Here is a 26,772-nt window from a genome sequence, read left to right as displayed (position 1 = left end):
AAATATTTTGTGTATTTTTAATTTACGTTCACGGATCCCCTCCAGTTTACGTGCGGATCCTTGGGGTCCACTGACCACAGTTTGGGAAACTCTGGATTAGATTATTATCTAATGGTTTTGGATTTTTATTCTTCCCGTGTCATTCATTCGACGTCGTGCGTCTCCCGATATTTTGTTTTCCTGTCGTACGTCATTCTGTTGTTAGTGTTATTACGTTTCATCTTTTTTTGTTTTGGTGTCGTTTTCAACTGTTCGCTCGTCATTCATGTGAAACCCGGTGAGTAATCTATATCCATCAGTAACCTATGTACAACTTATAATATTAATCATCTGAATTGGTCGAATATTCAATAACTAGCTTCCCCAAACATTTCAATAGCCCCCCCCCCTACAGTGTGTTTTGTTTGATCAAATTAAATTGTTTTCTTTACACATACTTATACGTTAATTCGATATCCGATATTCGGTTTTAAAACTGTATATAACCAAACTAAACAAAGCCTAATAATCAATATTTATAATATCATAACTAATCCCTGAATCTTGGACTTCAAATCGCGCGTGTATCACACATACCGCTTCTCAATCGCGTAGTGCAGTGCTTCCCAAACTTTTTCGACTCAAGGCGCCCTTTTTGATGCAAGGTTTTTTTCAGGGCGCCCTTCTCTAAGTCATAACATGACTAATCATAAGAAAAATGTTAGACCCGATAGTATTTCATGACGGCGCGGTGCCCTTATACATCGTGGCGCACACTTTGGAAACCTATGGCGTAATGTGCGGATGGCCTGTGTTTACCCTTAGAAATCGAACTAATAATCATATATAATATATGACATAATTTTGTTTTACTAGATGTTGGTGTAATAATTTTCATACCACTTGATAAAAATATGTTTTTGATATCAGAAAGAATAACTATTAATAATAGTATAATAATAAAATTGTCTGTTTTTAAAAACCGGTTTTTATCAAGTAAATGCAAATGATTGCAGTAATGTCGTTTGTCACCACGTAAACGCTACCAACTTTAATTATATGTGTAGTAGTAACTGTGTTCTGTCTAATAATTTATAATTTTATACCTTTTAAAATATTATAAGAAATTAAATATAATATATGTATATATGTATGTTTTCACATGTATCAAATATACAATTAAGCACTAACGAATAAATGGCTATGCTACTAAACGATGTTCTTATAACTCTTGACGTAGGATTTCTATTGTAACCCCCTTCTGTCGAAAAATTGTAAATAAATTTTCAAACACATCTTGATTCAAGCGATTTGTCAATAAAAAGCTGATGTTATGTTTTTTTTTCATCATTTGGGTAAACCCATTAAAACACGGAGGTCGAGTGATTTTTTTCATTTTTATACAACTTGTACATGCCTACAAAATAGGAGGACGCAGTTATAAATATTTTTACTATATAAAGAACTGCTATTCAAACAATCAAAAAGCCTGTTCATAGAATCTACAAAATGTGCTGTAGCTAAAGCTGTTTCACTAATTACTAATTCATTTGTAGTGACACATGTGCGAATTATTGAAGCCATAATGTTACTAAATTCAGCAAATTTAACTCTCATTTTTTGAAATGAATTTAGATTTATGTGCATATATTATAAAATCAATGTCTATATAAACATTATTTTAAAATTATTTTATTTTTAAATAGCATTGCGATAACGATACGACCATCGTCTATGAAAGGACGAAGGTGGTGGTATAGGCGATGAGCCGCACTAATAACTAGGGGTGGGCCGATCCTAGAAGTGATATTTGGTATCAGCCGATATTGGTGGTATCGGAAATATCGGTATCGGTTTATTTTCAAAACCGATATTTCAACCGATACCGCAAAAACTACTTGTGATTATAATATCAAGTATGGGTTTTATCGGTCTGTGGTGTCGGATTAATCGGATTAATTTTAGTATCAGTTCATGGTTTTGCCAAAAAAGTTGATTTTTTTATGTAATATATTAAAAATCAACTTTGTTTTTACTTGTGATTATAATATCGGGTATATAATCGGCCCATCCCTACTAATAACACTGAGGCTGGCAACATACCAGCGTTATTTTACCGTGCGAAATTTTTACCGCGCCGTAATTTTATTGCGCGTTTGGTTAAAGTACATTAAAACGAATAGAGCACACGACACACGAGTGTTGCGCAGTAAAATTATGGCGCGATATTTCGTAAACCGTCGCGTGCGCCTTGACGTTACCGTGCGTTAAAAAATACCCCGCGATAGGTATTTCCTGTTAATATGCACTGAATCAAATGAGCGGCCTCACGTTAGCCGTAATAATCTCGCGACAGTTCGGACGGTTTGTTATGTATCGTTGATACCGTTAGGTTAGTTGTTTTTATGTGCAGTAAAATGTGGCGCGGTAAAATAACGCTAGTGTGTTGCCAGCCAAATGATCATTTACAACGCGCGCACGTGTACGGTTCGCATTCACGCACTAATATAATTACCTATACTGAACCCTTTTAAAACGGTCCGTTTGATAAAAAATGAAAATAAAATAAAATAAATAAATTTTATTAGGTCGTGAAAGAATTTTTTTAAATTATGTAGAAAATTTTAGGGGAATTTTTTTAGGGGGAATTTTGATACAGTACGGGGGGAGTGTAGAGATGATGAAATAACGAGAATTTTGTTAAAATAATGATGTCATTTTACAATCAATAAAATTGAAAACAAAATAATTTATACTAATAATTTATTAGTTATATTATATTGTACAGTTTATGATTTAATTATTTTTATTTTAATTCTTCATGTGATTCTTAATACTCTAAGAGTTTTCACCGCTATCACTAAATTCCTCCATTTTTCTCAGTCCCGAGCTAATTATCTCCAGTCTTGAACACCCATTCAATCAAGGTCTTCCATTACCTGTAACCACTAATGTTGGGCAACGATATATTGTGTATCGATATCGTTCCGATTTTCCCGATATTGTATCGCGATATCGTAATTTGTACGATATCGATATCGTATTTGATATTTATTATTGGTACACCAAAATCGTAAACTTTTACCATACGTACTACTTCCTTATTTATTAAACATTGGTTATTAAATAATAAGAAATTGTATTCAGATAATTAAATAAATATTATTGTAAATCTTGTCTTAAATTATGACTATTAAAATAAACATAACTAAACAAAACAACTCTGTTTTTATTCTTTATCTTCAAACCCAATTGCTGCATCCTAGAAAATAAATTTTATGTAAATTATATATAATTTTCAATTAAATTTTATAATGTATGTATTTTGTAAAATTAAAAAGTATATAGTTTTCTTTCAAAGTATGGTCTGATGTTTTAGTGAATTTTCATTTAGTAGAAATTCAAAAAGAGAAGATTGTTAAACTCCATCTAAAGATAATCTATTTCTTGTTTTTAAAGTTACACGTGTACCAACTTTATTACTACTTTATTATTATTACTTATTAGTGTCATTAGTTAATGGTTTATTACACGACACACACAATACAATTTACTAAAGCTTAGAAGCTAAAAATAAAATGTATTTCGAGAAAATTTAAATTTTACATCACGATATATCATACAATTATAGAATGATATCGGTGTCGAAATGTGTCACAATATCGATATCATATCGAATTTCGATTTCGTTGCCCATCACTAGTAACCACCTTTTTATCAATCGCTCATGAGGCCTTTTTCCCGTCGGCTTCCACTCTCAAACTTTATTTTATTTAAATTAATTTATTATTTTAAGTTTTACTGATTCTAAAATGGCACAATTATTTTAACAACAAAATTCTGGTAATTTTATAATTATTTCGTATCACTAAAAAAAGGTTTTCTAAAATATAAGTGATAGAAGAGGGGGACTGTAAGTTTTTTGAAAATTTTAGAGTTCAAAAGTTTGGGAACCATTTTTCTAGTGATAAGCACTTGAAAATTATTTTCATTTATTCATTGTATTTATTTTCAAAAGTTTTAATTTTTTGTAGATTAAAGATTTTTATCGATTTGTTAGTATAATTGAAGTTAATCCACGTTTAATTTTTTGATTTTCTTTTCGTTATAAATAAACCCGATACTGTCTTATTTTTATTATTTGCATTATTATCATTTATTAATTTCATTTATTTTCACTGTCCGATGTTGAAGACATATTGACGACTGAGTTGGTATTAGTACTGCTAGTTACATGACATCTTAGGTAGGTGTTGTGACACACTACTTGTAATTTGGTTGTTGCACATTTGTTACTTCGCTCGCCACAATACATGTCAGTGGTGTATATAGGTTTTTATTTCGGAGGGGGCCGATTATGTATTTGATTTTTGGGTGTAAGGGAAGGAGGACGCTTCACACTATTACGAAAAAAAATTACTTTAACACTATAAGACTTCTCGACTGTCTTTACATCTTTAGAGAATTAAGAAACTCAATTTTTTTAATGATTTATTATTTTTTTAAAAGTATAAAAACTACATTGTAATAAACAATTTTTTTATTAGAGTCACTCAAAATTCACCAAATATTTTCTTAAAAGAATAATCATATTTTATAAATATAAAATTTTAAATTATCGCACAAGCAACATTCTCAGTGTCACCACAAATTTTCGGAAATCCCCGGCATTAAGACATATCCATGTTAAAAATAACAATCTTTAACAATGGTGTTTTTCATTTCGGAGGGGGCCCGGCCCCCCTCGCCTTCCATAAATACGTCCCTGATACATGTCACGTTACTTTGGTGGGCGATCAGCCTTAAATTAATTTATATAGTATAGAACAATTTAATACAAAAATGTTAATATTTGGTTAATGATTATCTTAGTTCGATCACACACCAAAAGAGCTGCTTTAAACAGTTTGACCTAACAATCTTAACTAGTCAGCTTAACCATAAATTAAATATACATATGCAATATGGATGATCCGGTATTTTACAAAATGTCTAGGCATTATACAAAATGCCAAAAATCATTCGGCAATATACATAATACGAGCTTTGCGTAGGTATTATGTATAATGCCAATCGTGGAGTAGACAAAATGAAGAATAATTTGGACATCCTCTATTAACGACTTTACTTATCGTTTATCATAAATGTGTGTTCACGATTTAACGCAATAAAGATTAATATTCTTTTACTACTATAATAATAATTCTGAGATACAATATTGAACTTACTAATAATTTTATTACAATATCGTAATTTTTCTCGTCATCTTTGTGTCTCGTTTTGGTGTTGCAACTATGCATACGATTTATATGAAGTCAAATTTGTATAACAAATATAACAAACATTTTTTTTAAAAAAAATTGGCTACTAATACTAGTTTTTTATCTGATGAACAGTATAATGAATTGATAAAAATTGAATCCACAAGAATTGGCCAAGGGTTTTTAAAATGTGTTTGTCCAAGTGTCAAAATAAAAAATATATTTGCCTTAAAAATAATATTTTGTGCACTTCAAAATGTCACTTTTATACATCATATTTTAATAAGTAAATAGTAGTTTAAGTAAAATATTTATATAATAGTAATAATATAATTATAGATAAAAATTAAATTTTGTCTGTAATATGAGTAATAATATATAATTATAAGAATCTTAATATAATATAACACATAATAAAATGTTTTGTACTTTGCCTAAAAAAAAATTTAGTGCATAATGCCTAGGAATTTTGCAAAATATCTGAATTATCCATATTGCCGGTAACATATATATATTATATGTATATTTAATCTATGACCTAATACAGTTTTGTTAAAAATAGAACAGGAAATTACGTTGCATACGCTCACCGATATGACAGTCAAAACAATATTAAAATGTCATTACTGTTTCCGTCTGAAAGGTTTTCATTTTGCATTAGTCAAAATAAAACAGGAATGAAAAAATGTTATAGTAGTGTGTATTGTTTTTTGTTTATTATACTTATTTCCAGGGAACGGATATATATGCACAAAAGATCCCCAGAATATGCTCCAAAAAATGCTGTAATATGCTACAGAATATGTACTTCTAATTAAATGAAAAATGTTTTCTTTTAAATCATATAAAAATTTCATAAATATTTTAATACAAAATTTAACCGTAGGTTTTAAAAATATCTTTATACTCATTCACGTATATTTGTAAACGATAATTAGTGTTTTAACTTTAGGTATTTTAAATTTACGAACTTTTTACACGTAAAAATATAAAAATATATGCACGAATGCACGCACTAATTGATCGGTTTCCATAATTTCGTCTAGTTGTACTATTTGTCTAGTTCAACTCTATATTATGAATTTATTTTTATTAATATAATTTGTATATACTTGTATGTTGCATACGAGTATGTCATTATAATTTTGGCTAAAACAACTGGTCTTCATTTTATCTATATTATGTTGCTGTGAACGTGAAAATATAAGGTGAAACAAATATATGTGCTATAAATAAAAATAAGCACTATAAAACTACAAATATGTATGAAATATGTAAACTAAGATAAAAACGTTGAAATATGCAAAATATACAAAATAAAATTAATGTTGTTTTAATAAGAATGATCTAGATTGGGGACGGTTCTCATCAGTTTTCTAAAAACTTGTTCTAATATATATATACATTTGCATTTAAATCTGTTCCCTACTTTTGTACTAATTGTACAATTCAAATTAATACTAATGTACTTTTGTACTACAAATGTGATTAATAATACATAATTATACATAAATTGTATCCATTTTAAAATATAATGGTTTGTGATGGTGATCTATTGGTAAGTTTAGTAGAAAAAAAGGCTATCAATATCTGACAAATCACAAAGATCATAATAACAGAGTGGTTCAAGATAAATTATGGTAAAATATATATTAATTAATAATATTAATAATATTACATTATGAGTTATACATATGTTTCTGATTTAATGGATGAATCCATTGAACCTATAATTTTATTTCTCTTATCTCTTGTGAGTGTAGCACATATACATTTTGGTAACTAATTTTTTGTTTCTGTATTTTGTCTTGTCTTGACTAACTATTGTGCACATATTTAAAACAAATTGATTATAGTTGACTAAAACAAAAATGACTAACACAGTTTTACTCTTTTTGTGTACGATCAGTCTTATCCAAGTAAAATAATTCATATAGTTCAAGAATATTTATATTTGTTTTTATATAATGGTTGCAAACATTAGATGGATTAAGTTTCTTGTCATTTTTTGGCATCGATAGAAGTTATTTTTGTCTCATCAGGTGTTTATGTATAAGTTATGTGGGTTTGATTCTAGTCTGTTGACTTTCATTTTTGTATTTACATGTGAAAATAATGGCCATGAATGTACTATGAGTTTGATTTTTTTTAGTTTTGTATATTGTGTTTCCCAATTTCCCATTTTATAATTATTTTATATACATACATTTAATTTTTAGTCGTTTCTTTTCATTTTAGTGGCTTAAACTAAATAGTATGCTTAATTTGTACTAAATTATGAAAATTACTTGTTTAATCCTTATTTAAACTACTGAATATTCATCTAATATCAGATAACAAGCTAACATCTTTTTTATTAAATGTATTAGATGTATTATGTATTCTGGTAAGTGAGACATTTATATCATAGTATAAATTATTCATTATCAATAACATGTTTTTATAATTTATTTATCTTTTTTTATTAAAACAAAAAACCGCGGCAGCTATGGCCATTGGTCTGACAGTAACTTAAATGATTATTACATAGTTACTCATTTACTTAATTTTATACAATCTACAGGTTATATTTCTTTAAATAAAGTAGATTTTTTTAGAAAAGTAAATAGTTTTTGAGTTGCGATTGGTTCCGGACTGAAGATTTCGTATAAGTGGGAGGCTCCGAGGGTTTCCATACGTTCTTGCTGGTTATTTCTGCACTCTGTGAAGATGTGCTTGATGGTGAGTTGGACGCCACAGGTAGTACAGTGTGGAGGATCCTCTCTTGCCATAAGGTGGCGGTGGGTGAATAACGTATGGCTTATTCTTAGGCAGTTTAGAATTGTTTCTTGTCTTCTGGAACAGCCGGAAGAGGGGTGGCCATGGGAGTATTGATTTTTTAATTTCATTAAGTTTGGTTGATTGATTTGACCAATATTGTTGCTACCTTTCGGTATTGAGATTATTTATGTATTTTTTTGCGTCGCTGCAGGTGAAACCTGGCAAAGCTTTAGGTGATATGTGTGAAATTTTTGCGACCTCGTCGGCTTTTTCACATGAGGGATATGTGTTTCCCGACAGAACGTGCAATATGACAAAAGTTATGAATACTTCTAGCTCTATCGGTAGGGTTTGTTATATTGTTGAGGCTTTTTAATGCACTAAGTGAATCGCTTAGTATGATGTAACGTTTATCGTTGACGGATTGTGTAAAATATTTGATTGCTTCTAGTTTAGCTATTACTTCGGCGGTATATATTGAGCATTTGTCAGATAGTTTGAGTTGAATTTCGGTGGTGCCACATATGATTGCAGCTCCAATTCTTTGATCTGTTATAGATGCGTCTGTGTAAATCTGTGTATGAGGTTCGGTATTGGCAATGATTTCATTGAAGTAGTGTTTAAATATTTGGATGGATTCTGGCTGCCAGTAGTGATTTTTGCTCAGCCCATCTTAGTGATAGGAAGGGTATTCCTGTTATATTAGATATGCTATTTTTAGGGCTGGATTGAAATGCGCCAATTGCCCGGCTAACCTAACCTGAGTTGTGGAGATTTTCGAGCTTTTTTAGGGGATAATGGATAGCTGACGAGAATAGAGGAGATCCATAATCAAGTTTGGACTGAATTAAGGATTTGTGGATCTTGATAAGTACAGAAGAATCGGCTCCCCATGAGGTATGTGATAGAATTTTGATTATATTGAGACGATTGGCGCAAGCTTGTTTTAGTTGTAGTATGTGAAGTGCCCAGGAACATTTTGAATCGAACGTTATACCGAGGATTTTAATATATTTGTCATTTTCAATTAAATGGTTGCTCAAACTAATAGACATTTTATTTTTGTTTTTGTTATTGAATGTAGTGAGTTTGAGGCATCTTGTAGAATTTGTTTTATTGTTATTAAACTGCTGCTGCGACATAAAATGGAGAAATCGTCAGCGTAAAGCATGGGAATGATTGGTTTAGGTATTTGCTTGGATATGTTGTTTATGGCTAGAAGAAAAAGAGTTACGGATATTGTGGAACTCTGAAGAACTCCATTTTCTTGTATGTGTGTATCAGATAAGCAGTTTGATGATTTAACTTGAAAGGAATATGTTTTGGATGAAGTTAAGTAGGTTCCCTTTACATACTATTTTGTTAAGTATGTACATTATTCTGGGTTTTCAAGTGGTGTCATAAGCCTTTGCAATATCGAAGCTGATCATGCCTAAACTTTGTTTGTTGTCATTAGCTATTTCGATTTCTTTTAATACTTAGAAGATTATTTAGAGTGCTTCTATTTTGTCTAAAACTGTTTGGTTCAGGGAATGTATAATTAATTTTTTCAGGGAACCAGATGAGTCGACAGTTGATGATTTTTTCAAGTAACTTACATAGTGGGCTAAGTAAAGTGATGGGGCGATAACTTTCGGTGAGATATTATTTTGTATTATTTTTTATTTATTTTTATTGGGCTTGAGGATTGGGATTACAAAACCTGATGTTAAGTAGGTGTTTGATACCGTTGAGGGGTAAATTTTGAATAAAAATATAAGGGATACATCTGGCCCCGGGCTTTTTCTTTTGTTGGTTCTCAATACCATTTCTAATTCATCCGTGGTTATTTGGGAGTTGATTAGAATTTGTGTGGTATCGTTAGGGTCTATTGTGTTTTGTGGGAAGTAATATCGATGGCGATTTATTAGGAATTCATCGTTGTAGTTGGAATTGCTTAAATTTGTTTGAAAATATTCACCGATAGAATTGATCACTTCCTTTGGTGTCGATATGAGTTTTGAGTTGTCTAACAGTTGAATGTTGCTATGTCGGTTGGTTCCTTTGAGGGATTTAATTTTACTCCACACTACTGAGGGATCGGTTTGGCTATCTAAGCTGGATATGTAGGTTTTCCAGGATTTGGCTTTTACTGAGTTTAACTAAAAATCTAATACGTGCTCTATGTAGTTTTAATTCTATGAAATCATTTGAGTTGTGTGGGTTTTGGTATTTTTTAAGGGATTTATTTTTATTTATAATAGATGTTTTGATTTCGTTGTTCCACCATGGAACCCGAGGTCTTTTTGGTTTGTTGTTGGCTATTCCTATGGGCATTTTTGCAGTGTCAGTGATGAGTTTTGAGAGTTGGTTTACATCATCATCGATATTTTCTTTGGTAGGGGGTTTGAGTGTAGGTATACTGTTTTCGATTAATGAATTGAATAGGTTCCAATTAGCTTCTTTAACTTTCCATCTTGGAGGATAATATAAGTCTTTTGTTTGACGAGTAAGTTATAGTTATTTGGATGGGAATATGATCGCTGCTGTAGATATCTGGGAGTTCTTTCCATTCAAGATTGTGAGCAAGGGAGCTATTAAATATGGAAAGGTCAATAGAGGAAAAATTCCCATCAGAGGGATTTATTCTGGTAGGCTGGCCGGTGTTTAATAGTACTAAATTATCTTGAGTTAGGAGCTCTTCAATTATTTTACCTCTTGAGTCGGTTTTTTGAGATTCCCAATTTGGACTGTGACTGTTGAAACCTCCAACTATTATGAACGACTGTTTGAGTTGATGGGTGTTATTTTCTATGTCAGTGAGTGTGAAATTTTTTTGATTAGGGAGGTAGAGGTTGCAGATGGTTATTTTATTATGGGGTAGGGTTATAGATACCGCGACAGCTTTCAAGTTGGTGGTTATGTGTATTTTTTCACTAGGGTGTTCTTGAATGACGAAAATTGCTACCCCACCATCAGGTGTTGTATTAGGATAACGAAGGATTATTCTTGTCTGTGAGGTTTGTCTCTTGTAGGCATATTATGGTGGGAGTGTAGTCTTTAATAAGTAATTGGAGTTCTGCAGATTTTAAGTAGAACCCGTTCATATTCCATTGTATAATATTTATCATATTGTATTCGATGTATTATAGGGGTAATAGTGCTAAAAAGGAGTTGTTTATATATATTATAAGTATGTTTATTTGGTGTGGGTTGGGCTTGGAAGAGGACGTTTGACAAATTAGTGAGTCGGCTTTTTATTGATCGATCAGTAACTAGTGGCCTGATTTGATTTATTATATCCATTAATGGGAGTATACCAATATTTACCTCTTCGGTGAATGAATGGATGTTTATAGATTTATTTTTAAAATTTTCTAGTATGTATGAGAATTGGAGATAAGAGATGAGTAGATTTTCATTTAGTGAAATGAATTTTTCTATTGGTTTTTTTTGTTCATCCGAATTTGAGTTTTGTGATCTATTGAATGAATTTGATCTAGAACGCATTTTATTTTTCTTTATTGTTTTTTCTTTTTTGACCGTGGTTTTTGTGGTTATTTGATAATTAGAGGAGTCTGGTGGTTTTAGAGGCGATGAGTCGGAGATAGGTATTTTGTGTGTATCATTTTGTGTTAGCATTGATGGGAGTTCTTCATTATGTTCGGATATACGATGTGCCTCAAGAGTAGTATCTAATGACAAATCCATGATTGTGGGTTTCTGTTTTTCGTCAGGTTGGGAGATGGTGGCACAGAGGTTGGGGTCATCATTTGTAGGCGTAGGTTGTGTTTCGTTGATGTTGTGAATGTTGATTAAATTTGTGTTAATTATAGATTCGATTGGGGAGTATATTTCGGAATTTTTTTGCAGTTATTGGACGTGTGGCCGACAGCTTTAAATAAGAAACAAGTTAACGTATCATCTGTGAGGAATATTCTAAATTGATTATCGTTATGGGTGATTAGCATTGAGTTAGGCAGTTTGGGAATATCTTCATGTGTAATGTACATTTGTCTGCGAAAACTCATGATGTTCCCGTAGCCTTCCATGTTGATACCAGCTTTTAGATGGTTAATTTGCGAAGTAGGATTTATATTTATAAGTTTTAATGCGTTAAGTATTGTTCGGTTTGGGATTGACGGACATACATTAGATATGACAATGCGTTTAGTCGGGTTAACAAGTCTACGTATTTGAATTACTCGGTCATTAATTTTAATAGTCTGTGTTTGTTGCATTAAGCCCCCCATACACGGTCAGTCTTGAATTACAATCAACGTGATTGACAGTCGAAACTAATCATTGACTGACGATTGATAACTTCCATACACAATCAATCAAGAATGACAATCATTCAATTTTTTTGTCAGTTCAAAAGTGTACACTTTACGAATAAGTACTTATTCGTGCTGTTTTGTATTGTTTTGTGCTGTGTACATTTGATTAATTTTTTTATATACCTATATTTATTGATAGGTATTTTTATAAATATTTTTGAGTTTGTCAATTTATTAAAATGGATAAAGATGCACTTATTGGTATTGCCATTTATCTTGCGTGTGATGATGCAAAGAAACCCAAAAAGAGAAAGAAAAGATTCTGGGTTAAAGAATGGTTGACGAAAAAAAACTCATTCTCTGATCATAATTTACGACAAAAAAAGACAAAACAAGACTCGACTGCTCCACACAATTCGACTAGATCGACTGATAAATTGTACATTCATAGACATACACGGTCAATCATGAATGTCAATCATCTTGACTGATGATAAAAATTCAAACATGTTTGAATTTCATCAGTCATAAAATTTGACCGTCAGTCATTATCAGTCATATACATATACGGTCAGTCATGAATGTCAATCACGTTGTCATTCAAAACTGACCGTGTATGGGGGCCTTTAAATGATCAAGAACTTGTTTACTGGATAAAAATACACAGAAACGGTGGTTTGAAATACGCGATACGAAGATAATGTTGATAGGTTTGACCATTTTACCGATGGCGATTATGTAATCCAGTGGTGGCCAAACTTTTTTTTCCTCGGGCCATAAAAAACAACTTTTTATCGCGGGCCATAAAAAAATGCATTCTAAATTTTTTTTATTTAAATGCAAAATATTACAGTTATACAAATAAGTGCTATAATATAGAAGACTTTCGCGGGCCAGATATTAACCCTTTGAGTACGGCCCCCAGAAATAATAAAAAAAGTTAAATTTTTTTTTGGCAGAATCTTTTAATATGATTTCAATAAGATCTCTGATTTTTTTCAAAATTTTTTTTTAAGCCATTCACTTACTTTTTTATCCGGGACTTCAAAGTCCCGTCAGGGTGATAAGCATTACAATAAAAATTAATAAAATACATTATTTACATTAAAAAATACGAGAAATCTACTTCTCATAATTTATTTTTATGTAGATAGCAAACACAAAAATAAACGGACTCCTTGTCAATTTTTACTTTGTTATTTTATATAAAAAAAATTAAATTGTAGTGAAATTAATAAAAGTTTAGTAAATAAATTTAAAAATAAAATTATTCGATGTCAACTTGATGGTATTCTACAAAACAATTTTTCCTTTCATTGCAACATAGAAATACTCGGCAGTGGTTACACGAAGAAAGTGGCCGGGACTCTACTCCTCGAACACTGCAAAGTTCACATCTACCTCTCTTTATACCAAAACTTGGCCAATGAATACCTCTGCAGATAAAATTAAAATAACTTTGTATTATAATATTTTGTTATGGTATAATGATGAAATATTTTTATGATACCTGTTGCCTAATCTGACGTCTTTGGAGTTGGATAAAGTTTTCTTTCTTCGATTTGATGGCGTCTGTGGAGCTGACCTTTTCAGGCTTATAGATTTTCTTGATGGTGTATTTCGAGCTGTCATCAGACCAAGGGCAACTGATCGACGGAAATCAAATACATCCGTTTTTTCAAACATTTCGCAATAAATGACATACGCATTTACAAAAGTTATGTCTAACAGTCCCCAAAAAATCCTAAGCCACCATTTTTTGGATTTACGGTCAACGTTATATAATGCTCTCAATCTGTCTGCGTGATCAACTCCACCCATATATTTGTTGTAGTCTTTGATTGGATTTGGGCACGATATGCTCAATCTAGAGCCGTCCTTCATAGTCCTATCAACAAATATTTTTTCGTTACCGTGATAGTTTGACGCAATATGTACCACTTTGTTATCTTTCCATTTGAAGATTCCAATACCTGAAGTAGAAAATCGATAGTCAAATTCTCCACGAGGTATTTCAGAATCTTTTTTGAAATTTTGTGGCATCCCTTTACGATTTTGTCTGATAGTACCACACGCTAGTGTGTGTTGCGTTTTCAACTTTTCCAGGAGTGGAATAGTTGTAAAATAGTTATCAAAAAATACAAGTCTAGATTCGTTCCAAAATGGTTTTGTCAACTGCAATACAATTCTTTCTCCCAAATTAGTGTTCTCGAACTGCTTTTCTAACGTTTCGTTTTTTCCTTGGTACACCGAAAATTTCATAATATATCCGTTCTGGTCTGCAATACACCACAATTTATACCCCCTTTTTATAGGTTTCATGGGATTATATTGTTTTAACGTACTGCGACCCTTGAATTTAATCATAGACTCGTCGACACTAAGTTCACGAGTTCCAGAAGAAGACTTCAAAAATATTTGGTTCAAACTATCTATCATAGGACGTAATTTGAACAATTTGTCTTTATTGTTCTGAGGAATATTTTCATTATTATTGACGTGAATATTAGATAGTATTTCTACAAATCGATCTCTTGTCATAACTTCGGAAATAGCTGGCACATTTAAATCTTTGGCCCCCTTCCAATAATGTTTATATGAAGGTAGTTTATGATACCCCATACAAAAATTAATTCCAAAAAAAGAGAGTAATTCATTTTCGTGTAGATTGAGATTTTTATTTTTTTGAGTTGCGTACAAATTACTCTGGTCCAAAATATTTTCTATGATAGGATTAATTAGTTTTAAAAAAATATCCGTTGCCGTTTTGCAGTCACCAAACATCACTTGGTTGTAACCTAAACTTTTTTCAAAATCTGGTAAAGCAGCTGTAATTTCATTTTTTTTACGCCACTGCCTATTAACTACAACAGGATCTGGAGTATTATCAAAAGTATTATTAACAGCAAGTTCTATAATATTATTATCGATATGTTTTGGTGTTTGTGTATTATCAGGTTTTACATGGCCAGAAATAGATGTATTGGACAAATTATTTGAATTTGATACTCGTGGTCTCAAAGTTCTAGAAGAGCTTGGTGTATTAGTGGTTTTTAGACTTACGTCCTCGGTTTGATGAGAAAAGTCAAATTCCGGAAAATCAAAAATAATAACATCCGAATTATCAGTTATTAATGGTTCCTCGTCATTTTCACCGGTTTTGCATGTACTTTGCAAAAAAAAATTACTTAGTTCAATTACCTCTTGTTGGGCTTGCTCATCGGTATCACCATCATCTAAATTATATTCGTCCTCAGATTCTGGATCATCCGGAACATCCATTAATAACCATTCTTCGATATCTTGATCTTTTTTACTCATTTTTAAAAAAAAATCCAGAAAAAAATATATTTACAATAAAAATTGATAACGAAATATACGAGACGTACGTACGTAAGACTATATTATATTATACTTTATTACGAACACACGACCCGCCGTTTTACAACTGTCGAATACTAACGGGATATATGAGTCCCGTGACAAAAATGTTGATTATTTTCGTAAATATATATTATATTGACACAAACAATATTCGATAACACTATTTAGAAGTACTTCAATGATTTAGAATAACATGTAACAGTTATATTTAGTAACAGTCATAATAACAATGAAAACAAAATCATGATTTGATAGATAAGGTTTCAAGAAAAAATACTAGCTGTGTTGAGCTAATAATAATATTCTATACCGATGTACATGTATGTATATATTTTTTCCATTTTTAAACGGGACTCAAAAGTCCCACCAGGCCATAACATACCAATTTATAGAATAATATATTTTCTATTGACATTTGAAGTGTCCGGGACCTAAACGTCCCGCCAGTACCGAAAGGGTTAAATGATGGCGGGTCGTAGTTTGGCCACCACTGATGTAATCGATCTGAGATATTCCGTCGATAGAATTGAACACTATCGCTTGTTCTCTGCTTGGAGTGTTTTCCGTGACGGTCGCCGTAGCGAAGTTCATGCTGGTGTTTGTGTAGGTAGTTGCGGGTTTAGTAGTGTTCCGTTGACGGTAGAGGGTCATTAGTGTGGAATAATTGTTTGCGATAACGGCGGAGATTGATGTATTAATGGTGAGACGGGAAAGGGTGGTCTGATGTTCATTCATTGGTGGCGTGACGGGTGGGGAATGGTTGATGGACGAGTTCGACAATCGCAAATTTTTGTCGTGCGGGGTCGGGATTGTTTTTGAGATGGATTTGTTGTGTTGATAAGAATTTATAGATGATGAATTAGGATTTTTTTGTGTAGGTGCACTTTGTTTTTTTTGATATATTGAAGGTGAGGGATTTAGTTTGTAGAGTACTTTTGGTAATGGGCGAGATGCCCTAGGAGTTTATATTCATTATAAATATTAATAAGGCGAGCGCGTTACATAACTCGATTAAATGGGTATATAATCATATTACCTGGTAATGCCAGCCGTGGGGTGTGTACGTCCTATCAAGAGCTATAAAACGTTATTAGAGAGCACACGTGTTATATGGTCGGTGGTAGAACACGAACTATTATAATTTATTGATTTCATGAAATTTTATATTAAAAATGAAATATATTGAAATGTTCTAAATTTGATTTTATATAAAATTATTCAAAATATAATTAACTTAAAATTACATTATATTACAGGTTACTTTTATATTTATAAATAATTATATTTTATCTTAAACTTTAGGTAGAATATATTAATTTTACTTATAAAAATAATTTTTTCAATGAAGACCCCAAGTGGTATAAAGGAGAAGTCGGTAGTTCCTATGTTGTTAAATGAGCTTTATATAACTAATGCTGAATTTCAAGGATGTTTTATAAAAATATGGGCATGTTTTTATTCAAAAAAGAGAACAAATTTAGAAAAAGTTGTACAGACCTATAGAAATTATTCAAAGGTATCATATTGAACCATATTTTAATTTAAATTAACAATTTATAGAACTATATATTTTTAAAGGAATTCAATAAATTAGATTTACTTGGGAATACATTGTACATATACATTTGGAAAGCTAAATATGAAGAAAGAGTGTACAGATGTCAAGTGTTAAATTCAGATTTAGTATCAAAAACTCTTACTATAATGCTGATAGATTATGGCCGAACAATGGTGGTTCCATGTAATAATGTTAGAGAGGTCACTATGGATACCTCAGATCCGCAGCTTTTAAATACTCTGTATCAAAAAACTGCAGTTCATACATTTTTGTTAAGTACATTCATAAGTAAACGTAAATCTGTCAAAGAATTAAATGATATTCTGAGTGATAAATATTACAAATTTCAAAAAGATTTTGAGGTTGGTGGTATTACATTTGTGACAATATATGACATTGACAAGAAGTTGATTGAAAGTGGCTTGGCAGATACTATTGATATAGCAATTATGAGCTCCATTGCTAATAGTATGTCTTCAGTGATTACATTAAACAATAAAAATGATCTGTTAAATAGTTACACTCTTCCATGGAAAGAATCAACATTAAGCTTAAATCTAAGACATCAAAAATTAGATTATGTTACTTTAATAGACGTAGCTATTTCAAGAGTTTCTTTACAAAATGATGTAGTTCTTTTAACAGTCAGAATACTAGTAAGCATTGACACTATATATTTATTTAATATATATATAAATATTATTCATTATTTGTTTTTAATTTTTTACTTAAGGATACAGATTCTAGAATTTTAAAAAGTTTATTAGATTCAATAGACAGACAGAGTTTAAAATTGGTATCCATTGTAGATGTACATACTCCTTGTTTGATTATTATTAATAATGAATTGGTTAGAGCCATAATTTTAGAAGTTAAAATTGAAACACTTTATATAGATCTAGTTGATTATGGACTAAAGACATATGTACCTAGAACAGCAGTTTTTGAAATACCATCCAAGTATGTGTTTTAATGTTCAAGAATAATTATTTATTATATTATTAATAATATTAGTTTTATCATTATTTTTTAGTTGCAGTTTAATTGAAATGCGATCAATGAACGTGATATTAGATAAATCAAATTACACCAATTTAGAAAGCATGTTAAATCAAAAATATTTTCAAATGTTACCATTGAAAATGGATCCTAGTTTTGGCCTGTATAAAGTGAAATTATTTGAACAACAAAGTGATGATTTTATTGATTTATATGATTCATTAAATAATATTTTTATGGGAACTGATGATCAATGCTCAATACCATACAGCAAATTAACAGCATTTTCAATAACTGAATTAAATGTAAGTTATTATTAAATTGCTAGATCTTTTTATTGAAAAATATTCTGAATATCTTACATTCAATTTATATAACAGATTAAAACTAAGTTCAAATTTTTTTTGAACTCTGTATAATTACACTTATGAGTTAAATCCATATTGTTCTGAAAAAAAAAAATATTCTTCTAATTATATTTCTTTAAGTTTTATTTTATTAGGTATGTTTAATGTTTAATTTAAAAATAAATTGCTTTTAATTTTTTCATCATAATTTATCAGTTTGATAATTGATATCTGATATTAAAATTTGTGTTTTAATTTTTTTTAATTATACAGGTAGTGTATATAACTATATAGTAATAACTTAAATTTATAACTTTTTTTCTTTAAAATCTACAATTATACAATAAATATAGAAATAGGTTTAATTATTTCTGTAATACTTACGTTTATAGAATTTTTATGATTAAAGTATTAATTTTTTCAGGAAGAAATAAAATGTGTAGATAATTGTTGGAATAATAATTTTGTAGTAGTACTAGGCAAAGTCATTGTAAGGATATATTTATATAATGAAAATTAAAGTAATATAATATTTCATTGATATAGATTAATGTTTTGAAATATTTTAGAAGTATTGAACTTTTTGTATGTTAGTTTACTGATATGTATTTTATTATCTTAATTTATTTTTAACTCTTTAAATGTTTGGGTTATTTAATTGTTAGTTACTTTTGCAGCTGAAAAGCGTATCATAGGTTTTTGTCTATTGAAAATAGATAATTTTGTTTTGTAATATTTATTAATAATAAACATGTTTCTCTGTTTTTCAAAATAATGTAATTCCACTATATAAAAATACAAAAATATTACTAAAAAAATTTTAAATTAAAAATTGCACTCAATTTAATATCTTAAACACATATTATGGATTAGCTAACTAAAAAAAATGTAAGAGTTTTGAAAAGATTGGTTTTTTTTTTATTATTGTTGACTATTGTGGTATAAATACACATAAATAATGTTACATTTTATTATAATTTATGGCTTACAGAAATAAAATACTGATCATGTAAATATATGTGGGACAGATTTGTGTGTGTTCATTTTATGTTGTGTATTTATAAGTTAAATATTAATTGATAGGTATATATTATTTTATGTTTATTTTTGGTGAGAATGAAGAAAAATATTATTTATTGATTATTAAGTTCAAATTCAACACAATTTTTAATTTTGTAATATAGAATGATCCAAATGAAAATGGAGTTCAGAAAGCAAAAGAAACAGAACATTTATATTTAAAAGTAAATGAAAACATAGAAATCAAAGAAAAAAAACAAAATAATGTAAGTTAATTTTTTTTTATTTATTTTTTTTTGTAATAGATTGAATTTGTAACAAAAAAGAATTATAAAAAAAAATTTATTCTATAAAATTTAAAAATTTATGCTTTAGAATAATCAAAATGTAAATGGAATTCAGAAAGGAAAAGAAGAATTAATAATGAAAGAAAAAGAACAAAAGAATGTAAGTTTTATTTTTATTTTCTTTGTAGTAGATTTGGAGATAGATACTGCTAATTGGTTCAGATAATCAAGATTCAACTGTATTTTTTTTTTTTTTATTTTATTTTATTTTTAAATATTAGTTATTTATTGAGTGTTATTTTAATTCTTGTTTATTAATTTTGATTTAAATTAAATTATTTTTTTTTTTTGTTCAGTTAATTCCAATAATGTATTTAAGCCGAGAAAGTATGAAAAATGGTCTAGAAATTATTGCTTCATTGATTAATTATAAATCACCATTAAATTTTCGTGTGAGACAATATAACTCAAATTTTGATATATATTTGAACAAAATCAAGTCAAATTTGAATTTACGTCATGTTTTAAGTAAATATGATCTTGTCAAAAATATGTATGTAATTTTTCAAAATTCATCAGATAGTATGATACACCGTGCTCAAATTATTGACATGGATTCAGGAATTGAAAGTTAGTAAATTGGATTATCTAGTCAATATTTTTATTTTTATTAATTATTACAAAAATTTAAAATTTTATGTTCCTATAGAAATTAAATTATTATTAGTTGATGAAGGAAATGAAGTGATAAATGAAATGTTCAACAACATAATTTTGTACAATTTCATTGAAAGTGATTGTAATTTTCCGGCACAATTAGTATTAGACTGTTCATTAAATAATATGTGGTTTCCTTCTATGAGTGTTGATACTTCAATAATGTTGCAACCATACTTTGACAAAAAGCAACTTTATAAGGTTTTAATTATTAAATCGGATGAGTCTGGTACACAATTTGTACAAATGATTCAAAAAGATACCAATATTGATCTTTCTGAAATTATACTGGAGTCTGGAATTGGTCAACGCTTATGTGCTGCAATAAAAACAGGTTTTTTCTTCACTATTTTATTTAGTTTTTCGATTATATTTTTTGACTGTCAAATATTTGACTTTAATTTTAAAATTAAATTTTTAGATGAAAATCCATACGAAGAAAGTCTATTAAAAAGCCAAAGTTTTCTCTCATATGTATTAGATTATCATTTTCAACTATGCATTCAACCTGAACCAAATACTGTTGATGAATTAGAAGAAGAAATATTATTGCATATAAATAATGATACGGTTAGTTCATTGATATTATTAAAAATTATTTGTTTTGTAAATTTGATTTTTTTATTAAATTACTTACAGAATCTTGATTTTAATAACTTGCAACAAGATTCATTTTGTTTGGCAACAGTTAATAATAATCAGTGGTACAGAGCCTTAATAATAAGTATAAATAAATCTGCCATAGTGAATTTGTTTGATATTGGTTTAATGACTGAGGTGTCTTTAAAACAAGTAATTAATTAACTAAAAATAAATATAATACTAAAAATGTGTATAGCTTATTAAAATTAAATTTTTTTAGATTCGACCAATCACAAATGATTTAATGAGAAAACCTCAGCTTTGCTTGTCTTGCCATTTAGAATATAAAGAATTAGATATGAAAATTGTTGAAAAAAAATTATATAATGTAACTGTTAAATCAATTGACACCAATGGAAAGCAAGTTCTTCTAATTTCTTTTTAATATTTTGATCTTAGTCAAATAAGAATTTTAATATATTTTATGTCACATGTGCACTGCAATTTTTTTGATGCAAATAGATGTAATGGAAAGTGACTTTTCCAACTAGTAGGTGGAAAAAAGTTTTCTACTTGTCGTGCTTAGCGATTGTGTTACTCATTATTGTTATTGCCATAATAAAAGTGTGACAAAAAATAGTATGTGTGTCTCATGTGGGAAAGAAATTTCAGTCTTAGGCTAAATGCAGCCCATGTCTGTGACTTGTGCTGCATGTCACCTGCGACTGAATTTACTTACTTTTAGTAGTAAGCCCTTGCTACTAAATATTATATTTAGTTGTTAACTTTCAACATATCTATTAATAATGGTTTATATATGTTAATCAAACCTAACTATTAAATAATATATTCAAAAAGAAATGAACAGAAATTGTTTCTAATTTTATAGATTATGGGTATCCATTAAAGAACATCATTCTACGCCACTTTCCAATCCAATTGTTCGTGGAATTGAACTCATATCATTTGTGCATGTTGATGGTGACTTAACTTATTTGCAAAGATCTCAAGATAAATTAAAAATTGAAAAAATGTCTGAAACCTTATCAAAATTTAATGAAGAAGTGGAAAATAAACAATCTGTAGTACCTGGAGATATTTGTTTCTTTGAAAGTCATGGGAAATATTACAGATGTTGGGTTGAATCAATATTTTCCAAAATGGCTGTTGTACATTGCATTGATTTTGGATATGAAAAGCAAGTCGAAATGAAAAAATTAAAATGTTTAAAACAATCTAAAATTGCATTGGTACCTGCACTTCTCATTACTGTTAAAACATTTCCTATGGCATCTAATATGTCTCAAACAATGTTCTTAGCCAATATGTCTGTGGAAGATGATGGAACACTTATTGCTATGCCAAACAAAATGACTTCAATTCATACTCAAGAAAAATTAATGGAAACACTTAAAAATGGATGTTTAGTAAAAGTTACGTGTGTTAATTCAATCAATGACTGTTGGATTGTTCCTCATTTGTATTTTGGTACACTGGAGACCATCAGTAACTCACTTGTTCAAATGCAGTCAAAAATAATACCAGTAGTGACAGAAGTTGGTTCATTGTGTGCTGCTTTGCATTCAAAAACTAAAGAGTGGTGTAGAGCTCTAATATTAGATAAAGACAGTGAAACTGGAAATATGTTATCAATTGATTCTGGTGAACGATTCAACGCTTTGAAAACTACTAGATTGGTTAGTCAAATTCAAAATATACCAAATTGTGCCTTGCGTTGTTGTGTGGTGTCCAATGTAAATATTAAAAAACTTCTCAACAAAAATGTTAGATGTAAGCTGATATCATGTACTCAACCGTTACTTGAAGTGGAATTGTTTTCAGAGGATTTAGATGAAACTGAAATTTCTTCAACAATATCAGTTAAAGAGTGGACAGTAATTGTTAAACAGTTTGAATCATTTGATACATTTTATGTTCAGAAAATCGATGAAAATGTTTGTTTAAATGATGCAAATATAAATAATGATTTGACTTCAGTTGCTGATAAATTAGAAGATTTTTCTCAACAGCCACCTGCAGGTACAATAGTAGCAGCATTAACAGATAGAGAAGATGGTGTATGGTATCAGGCTGAAGTGTTAACTGATAATGATAATACAAATATAATTGTTAGATTACTTATTGATGGTAGTATTTGTAAATCAATAAAAATTAAAGTTCTTCCTGCCAACTTATCAAATGAAAATGTATATTATAAATGTTGCATAGAAGAAATTGTAGATTCAGACCTCAATGATCCCATATACTTACCTATTATCTCAGATGTTATGAAGATGTCTAAGTGGAAAATGAAAACTTCCAGTGTCAAAGAACCGTATAAAGTGTCTTTGACATGTGACGACAAAAATTGTATTGATATTATTTATAGCGTTTTAATTTCTGAAAGTTGTAAATCTGAAAATAATGAGTTATTAATAGAAGAAATCAATATTGAAGAAAATGTCAAATGCAATACTATGCTCATACATAAGTCCTTTAATCCAGCTTCAGAATATTTAAAGACTAACTTAACTGAAAAAAACTATAGTGATAATGGTTTAATTATACCTGATATTGAAACTGTACTTGTTAAGTATATTCTTTCTTTCAGATATTTTCATGTTTTTTCAGAAAGTTTATCAATGTTATATATGCATCGGATCACCAATGATTTGGATGTAAGTATAGTTGAATTGACGATGAATCAGGATTTGATTGGGTCCATTGTGGTTACTTTCAGCCGTAATTTAAATTGTTGGTGTAGAGCCAAAGTAGATAAAATCCTTCAGGATAGAATCAGTGCTTATTGTTATTTGGTGGACTTTGGCACCTTTGAAGATTGTATGCTATTCTATAAACCTACCGATTTCTTATGCATGTGCCCTCCTTTAGTGAGACGTTGTTCATTGTATACACCAATGCTGGATGGCAAAGAGAACGAAATTTGGTTTTCCGACATAAATGATATGTTTAGAGATATTATAAACATAGATGGTATTAAATTTGACATGAATATTAAAGTAAACGGTGATCCTTGTATGGTTTCATTACAGTTGGGGAACATTGATGTTGCCGAAATGTTAAATCCTATGAATGTTCAACTGTCATATGTTAAATCATTGACTGACTTCAAGGTTACTGCTATATCTGATGAACAAAGAGCTTTGGTAAAATTGTTAAAAAGCAAAAATATTGGTTCTATGATATTTGAAGAAAACCCTTTAGTTGACAATATGTACCTTGCTATAATTGAATCTACCATAAAACGTGTGAAATACAGTACATTGAGTGGTACAAAGTTTTTAGTCATTGACATAGACGATACATTAGATGTCTTATCAGTCGATAGTTTATATAAATTACCTGAAACAATACGTAACTGTCCCATCTTTACAATGTCCTGTTCATTGATAATTAAGGATAAAATAGAAAATTATTCATTAAGTAAATTTCAGAAATTAGCAGACACAAAATGTATCTTTATTATGTGCATAATTATAGAGAATAACGGTATAACTAATAATCTCGTTAAACTCTATTTAAACCACAAGGATGTGCTTGATTATATAAAAATATAGTAAAAAATATTAGAAATTTAACAATTTCTTTTTAAAGACTTGATTATTTATTCAAATTTTAAGTAAAGAGTAATATTTATTTTTTTCATTATACATAATTTGTATTTTTTAAATTTATATTGTTATTTTATTATTTGTTATGTAAAGTTAAAATTGCTGTTTTTTTTAATAATGATTTTGTTTTAAGAATTAATTTTTTGTATTTTAACCTTACGAATATTAAAGTAAACTGTAAGACTACGCAGTTTGGAAACTTATTTCAGCACACAAGGTAAAAATAAATGATCAATTTATATTAAATTTAAATTTAAATATTGTGACCATAATTATTATAAATATAAATGGGTACACTACATAATATGAATAATTTGAAACTATTTTTTATTTTTCATGAAACTGATTATATGAGCTTCTAAAATTTACATTTTATTAGGTAAAAGTGGGTTTAAAATGTTTTTCTGAAATTTCGGGGCTGACTAAGGCCCCATATCCCTCCTAATTCCAATGACGGTTGACGTTTCAGTGAAACTGATATCGAAGTAGTTCAATCATAATGTAATGATTTAGCTTGTTGGACGGAGGGGGCAGGGAAAATACGCGTATTATAGAGGCTATTGAAACTGCTTTCGCGACAATAATTTCCGTGCATCGCGCCGTCGTTAGTAGCTGTACACCATCATGTACGAATTCGCGGATAAAAAAAATTGCAGACTTGAATTAGTTAATAAAAAAATTTACAATTAAATTAGGTTAAAAACATTAACTAAATATTAAATTGAGTATTAAGTATAAATCATTTTCCAATATAAGAGTTTTTCTTGTTTGTTGTATGGGTTATGTTAAATAATCTATATTCCCCAGAATATTTAATATGAAGTAACTGTATAGTAAGTAACTACAACTAATAAATAATAATTGGAATAACTCATGTTTATTTTGCTTATAATTAGAATGTGAAATTAACAATTGATTGGTAGAAATATGCTAGTTGTGTAACTTAATTTTTGAGAAATGACATAATGTGACATAAAAAAAAAAGTATAAAATTTTGTTGGGCCTGTCCGGGATTTGAACCCGGGACCTCCTGCACCCAAAGCAGGAATCATACCCCTAGACCAACAGGCCGCATTATATATAAAGAAAATCATTGGTATTTAAAATGTTAATGAAGTTAGATTAATAGGTATTTAGCAGAAACAGTCGAACTATTTTCGGTCACAATCTACTAAAAATATACTTCACCTTAGAAGATCGATAATTTTGATAATTTTTTTATAAACTAAAGTAAAAAATAAAACATCGAAAATTTGTTCATAATCACCACGATTAATTTTCATGCACGTGGCCTAAAAATAAATTCTAACATGATCGACTCTGAAATCAACCGTTTGACCGCCCCTGGTATATAGGCTATTAATAGGTTAATAAAAATGTAACCAACTTAACTTCTAACTGAATTCAACATATCCGAATTAAGTTTATAATATATTATATTATCAGTGTTAAATTTATGAATATTTGACGGTAACAATTTGATTTTAGTGAAAACAAAAAATAAATATAATAGAAAAAATATTGCTTATACCTTGTGAAAACTTACATTTTTAAATACAAAAAAAAAAAAATTTGAGGCTATTTGATTTGGACGAGAAAACAAAAATCAATAACTAATCCAAAGAAACAATATCTAATGTAATTTAAATTGTATTTGAAATTGTATATTAAAAAGTAATATTATTTTTGTTATTATAAAAATATAAAGTAGGTACCTCAATCTAACTTTAATAAACATTAAATTACTCTATATCTACCTCTTGAAAATAATTTCTGACCTATTATTACCTAAAAAATATCTTTATTATTATCAAATACATATAATATTTTTGTGCATTAATTGCAAAGCTCATGTTTACCGTTTTTAGCAGTTCCATGCTTAATTACTCGTCCAGATTCGATAAAAAAAAAAAAAAAAATTACAAATTAAGAAACGTTTGATTGTCATTTACAATGATATAATGTATTCTCAATTAAATATATGCGA

At 29.3% G+C, this 26,772-nt stretch overlaps 2 protein-coding genes and 1 non-coding gene across 3 annotated transcripts; 1 reads left to right on the top strand and 2 right to left on the bottom strand.

The window, feature by feature from the left end:
- The first annotated feature begins 199 nt into the window (after positions 1–199).
- Positions 200–24,762, top strand: LOC112686958. Its single transcript, XM_025559458.1, has 13 exons — positions 200–277; positions 16,946–17,159; positions 17,222–17,857; positions 17,935–18,161; positions 18,235–18,505; positions 19,732–19,827; positions 19,943–20,014; positions 20,211–20,484; positions 20,564–20,905; positions 20,993–21,141; positions 21,211–21,363; positions 21,434–21,573; positions 22,043–24,762. Exons 2-13 carry the CDS (start codon positions 16,986–16,988, stop codon positions 24,729–24,731), a joined length of 5,223 nt encoding a protein of 1,740 aa, XP_025415243.1. The 5' UTR covers positions 200–277; positions 16,946–16,985; the 3' UTR covers positions 24,732–24,762.
- On the bottom strand, positions 13,493–16,687 carry LOC112687007 (piggyBac transposable element-derived protein 3-like). Its single transcript, XM_025559512.1, has 2 exons — positions 13,770–16,687; positions 13,493–13,695 (listed from the first exon to the last, which is right to left on the bottom strand). Exons 1-2 carry the CDS (start codon positions 15,578–15,580, stop codon positions 13,527–13,529), a joined length of 1,980 nt encoding a protein of 659 aa, XP_025415297.1. The 5' UTR covers positions 15,581–16,687; the 3' UTR covers positions 13,493–13,526.
- A 1,022-nt stretch (positions 24,763–25,784) lies between the features above and the next one.
- Positions 25,785–25,856, bottom strand: Trnap-ugg. The gene has a single exon. It is a non-coding gene; the product is annotated as a tRNA-Pro (tRNA).
- Between the last annotated feature and the right edge of the window lie 916 nt (positions 25,857–26,772).

Source organism: Sipha flava, unplaced genomic scaffold (genome assembly GCF_003268045.1).
Source record: "Sipha flava isolate LNK unplaced genomic scaffold, YSA_version1 32_pilon_pilon, whole genome shotgun sequence".
Taxonomy (NCBI): Eukaryota; Metazoa; Arthropoda; class Insecta; order Hemiptera; family Aphididae; genus Sipha; species Sipha flava.
Note: the sequence above shows the minus strand (reverse complement) of the source record. Positions and strands in the feature narration are given on the sequence as shown.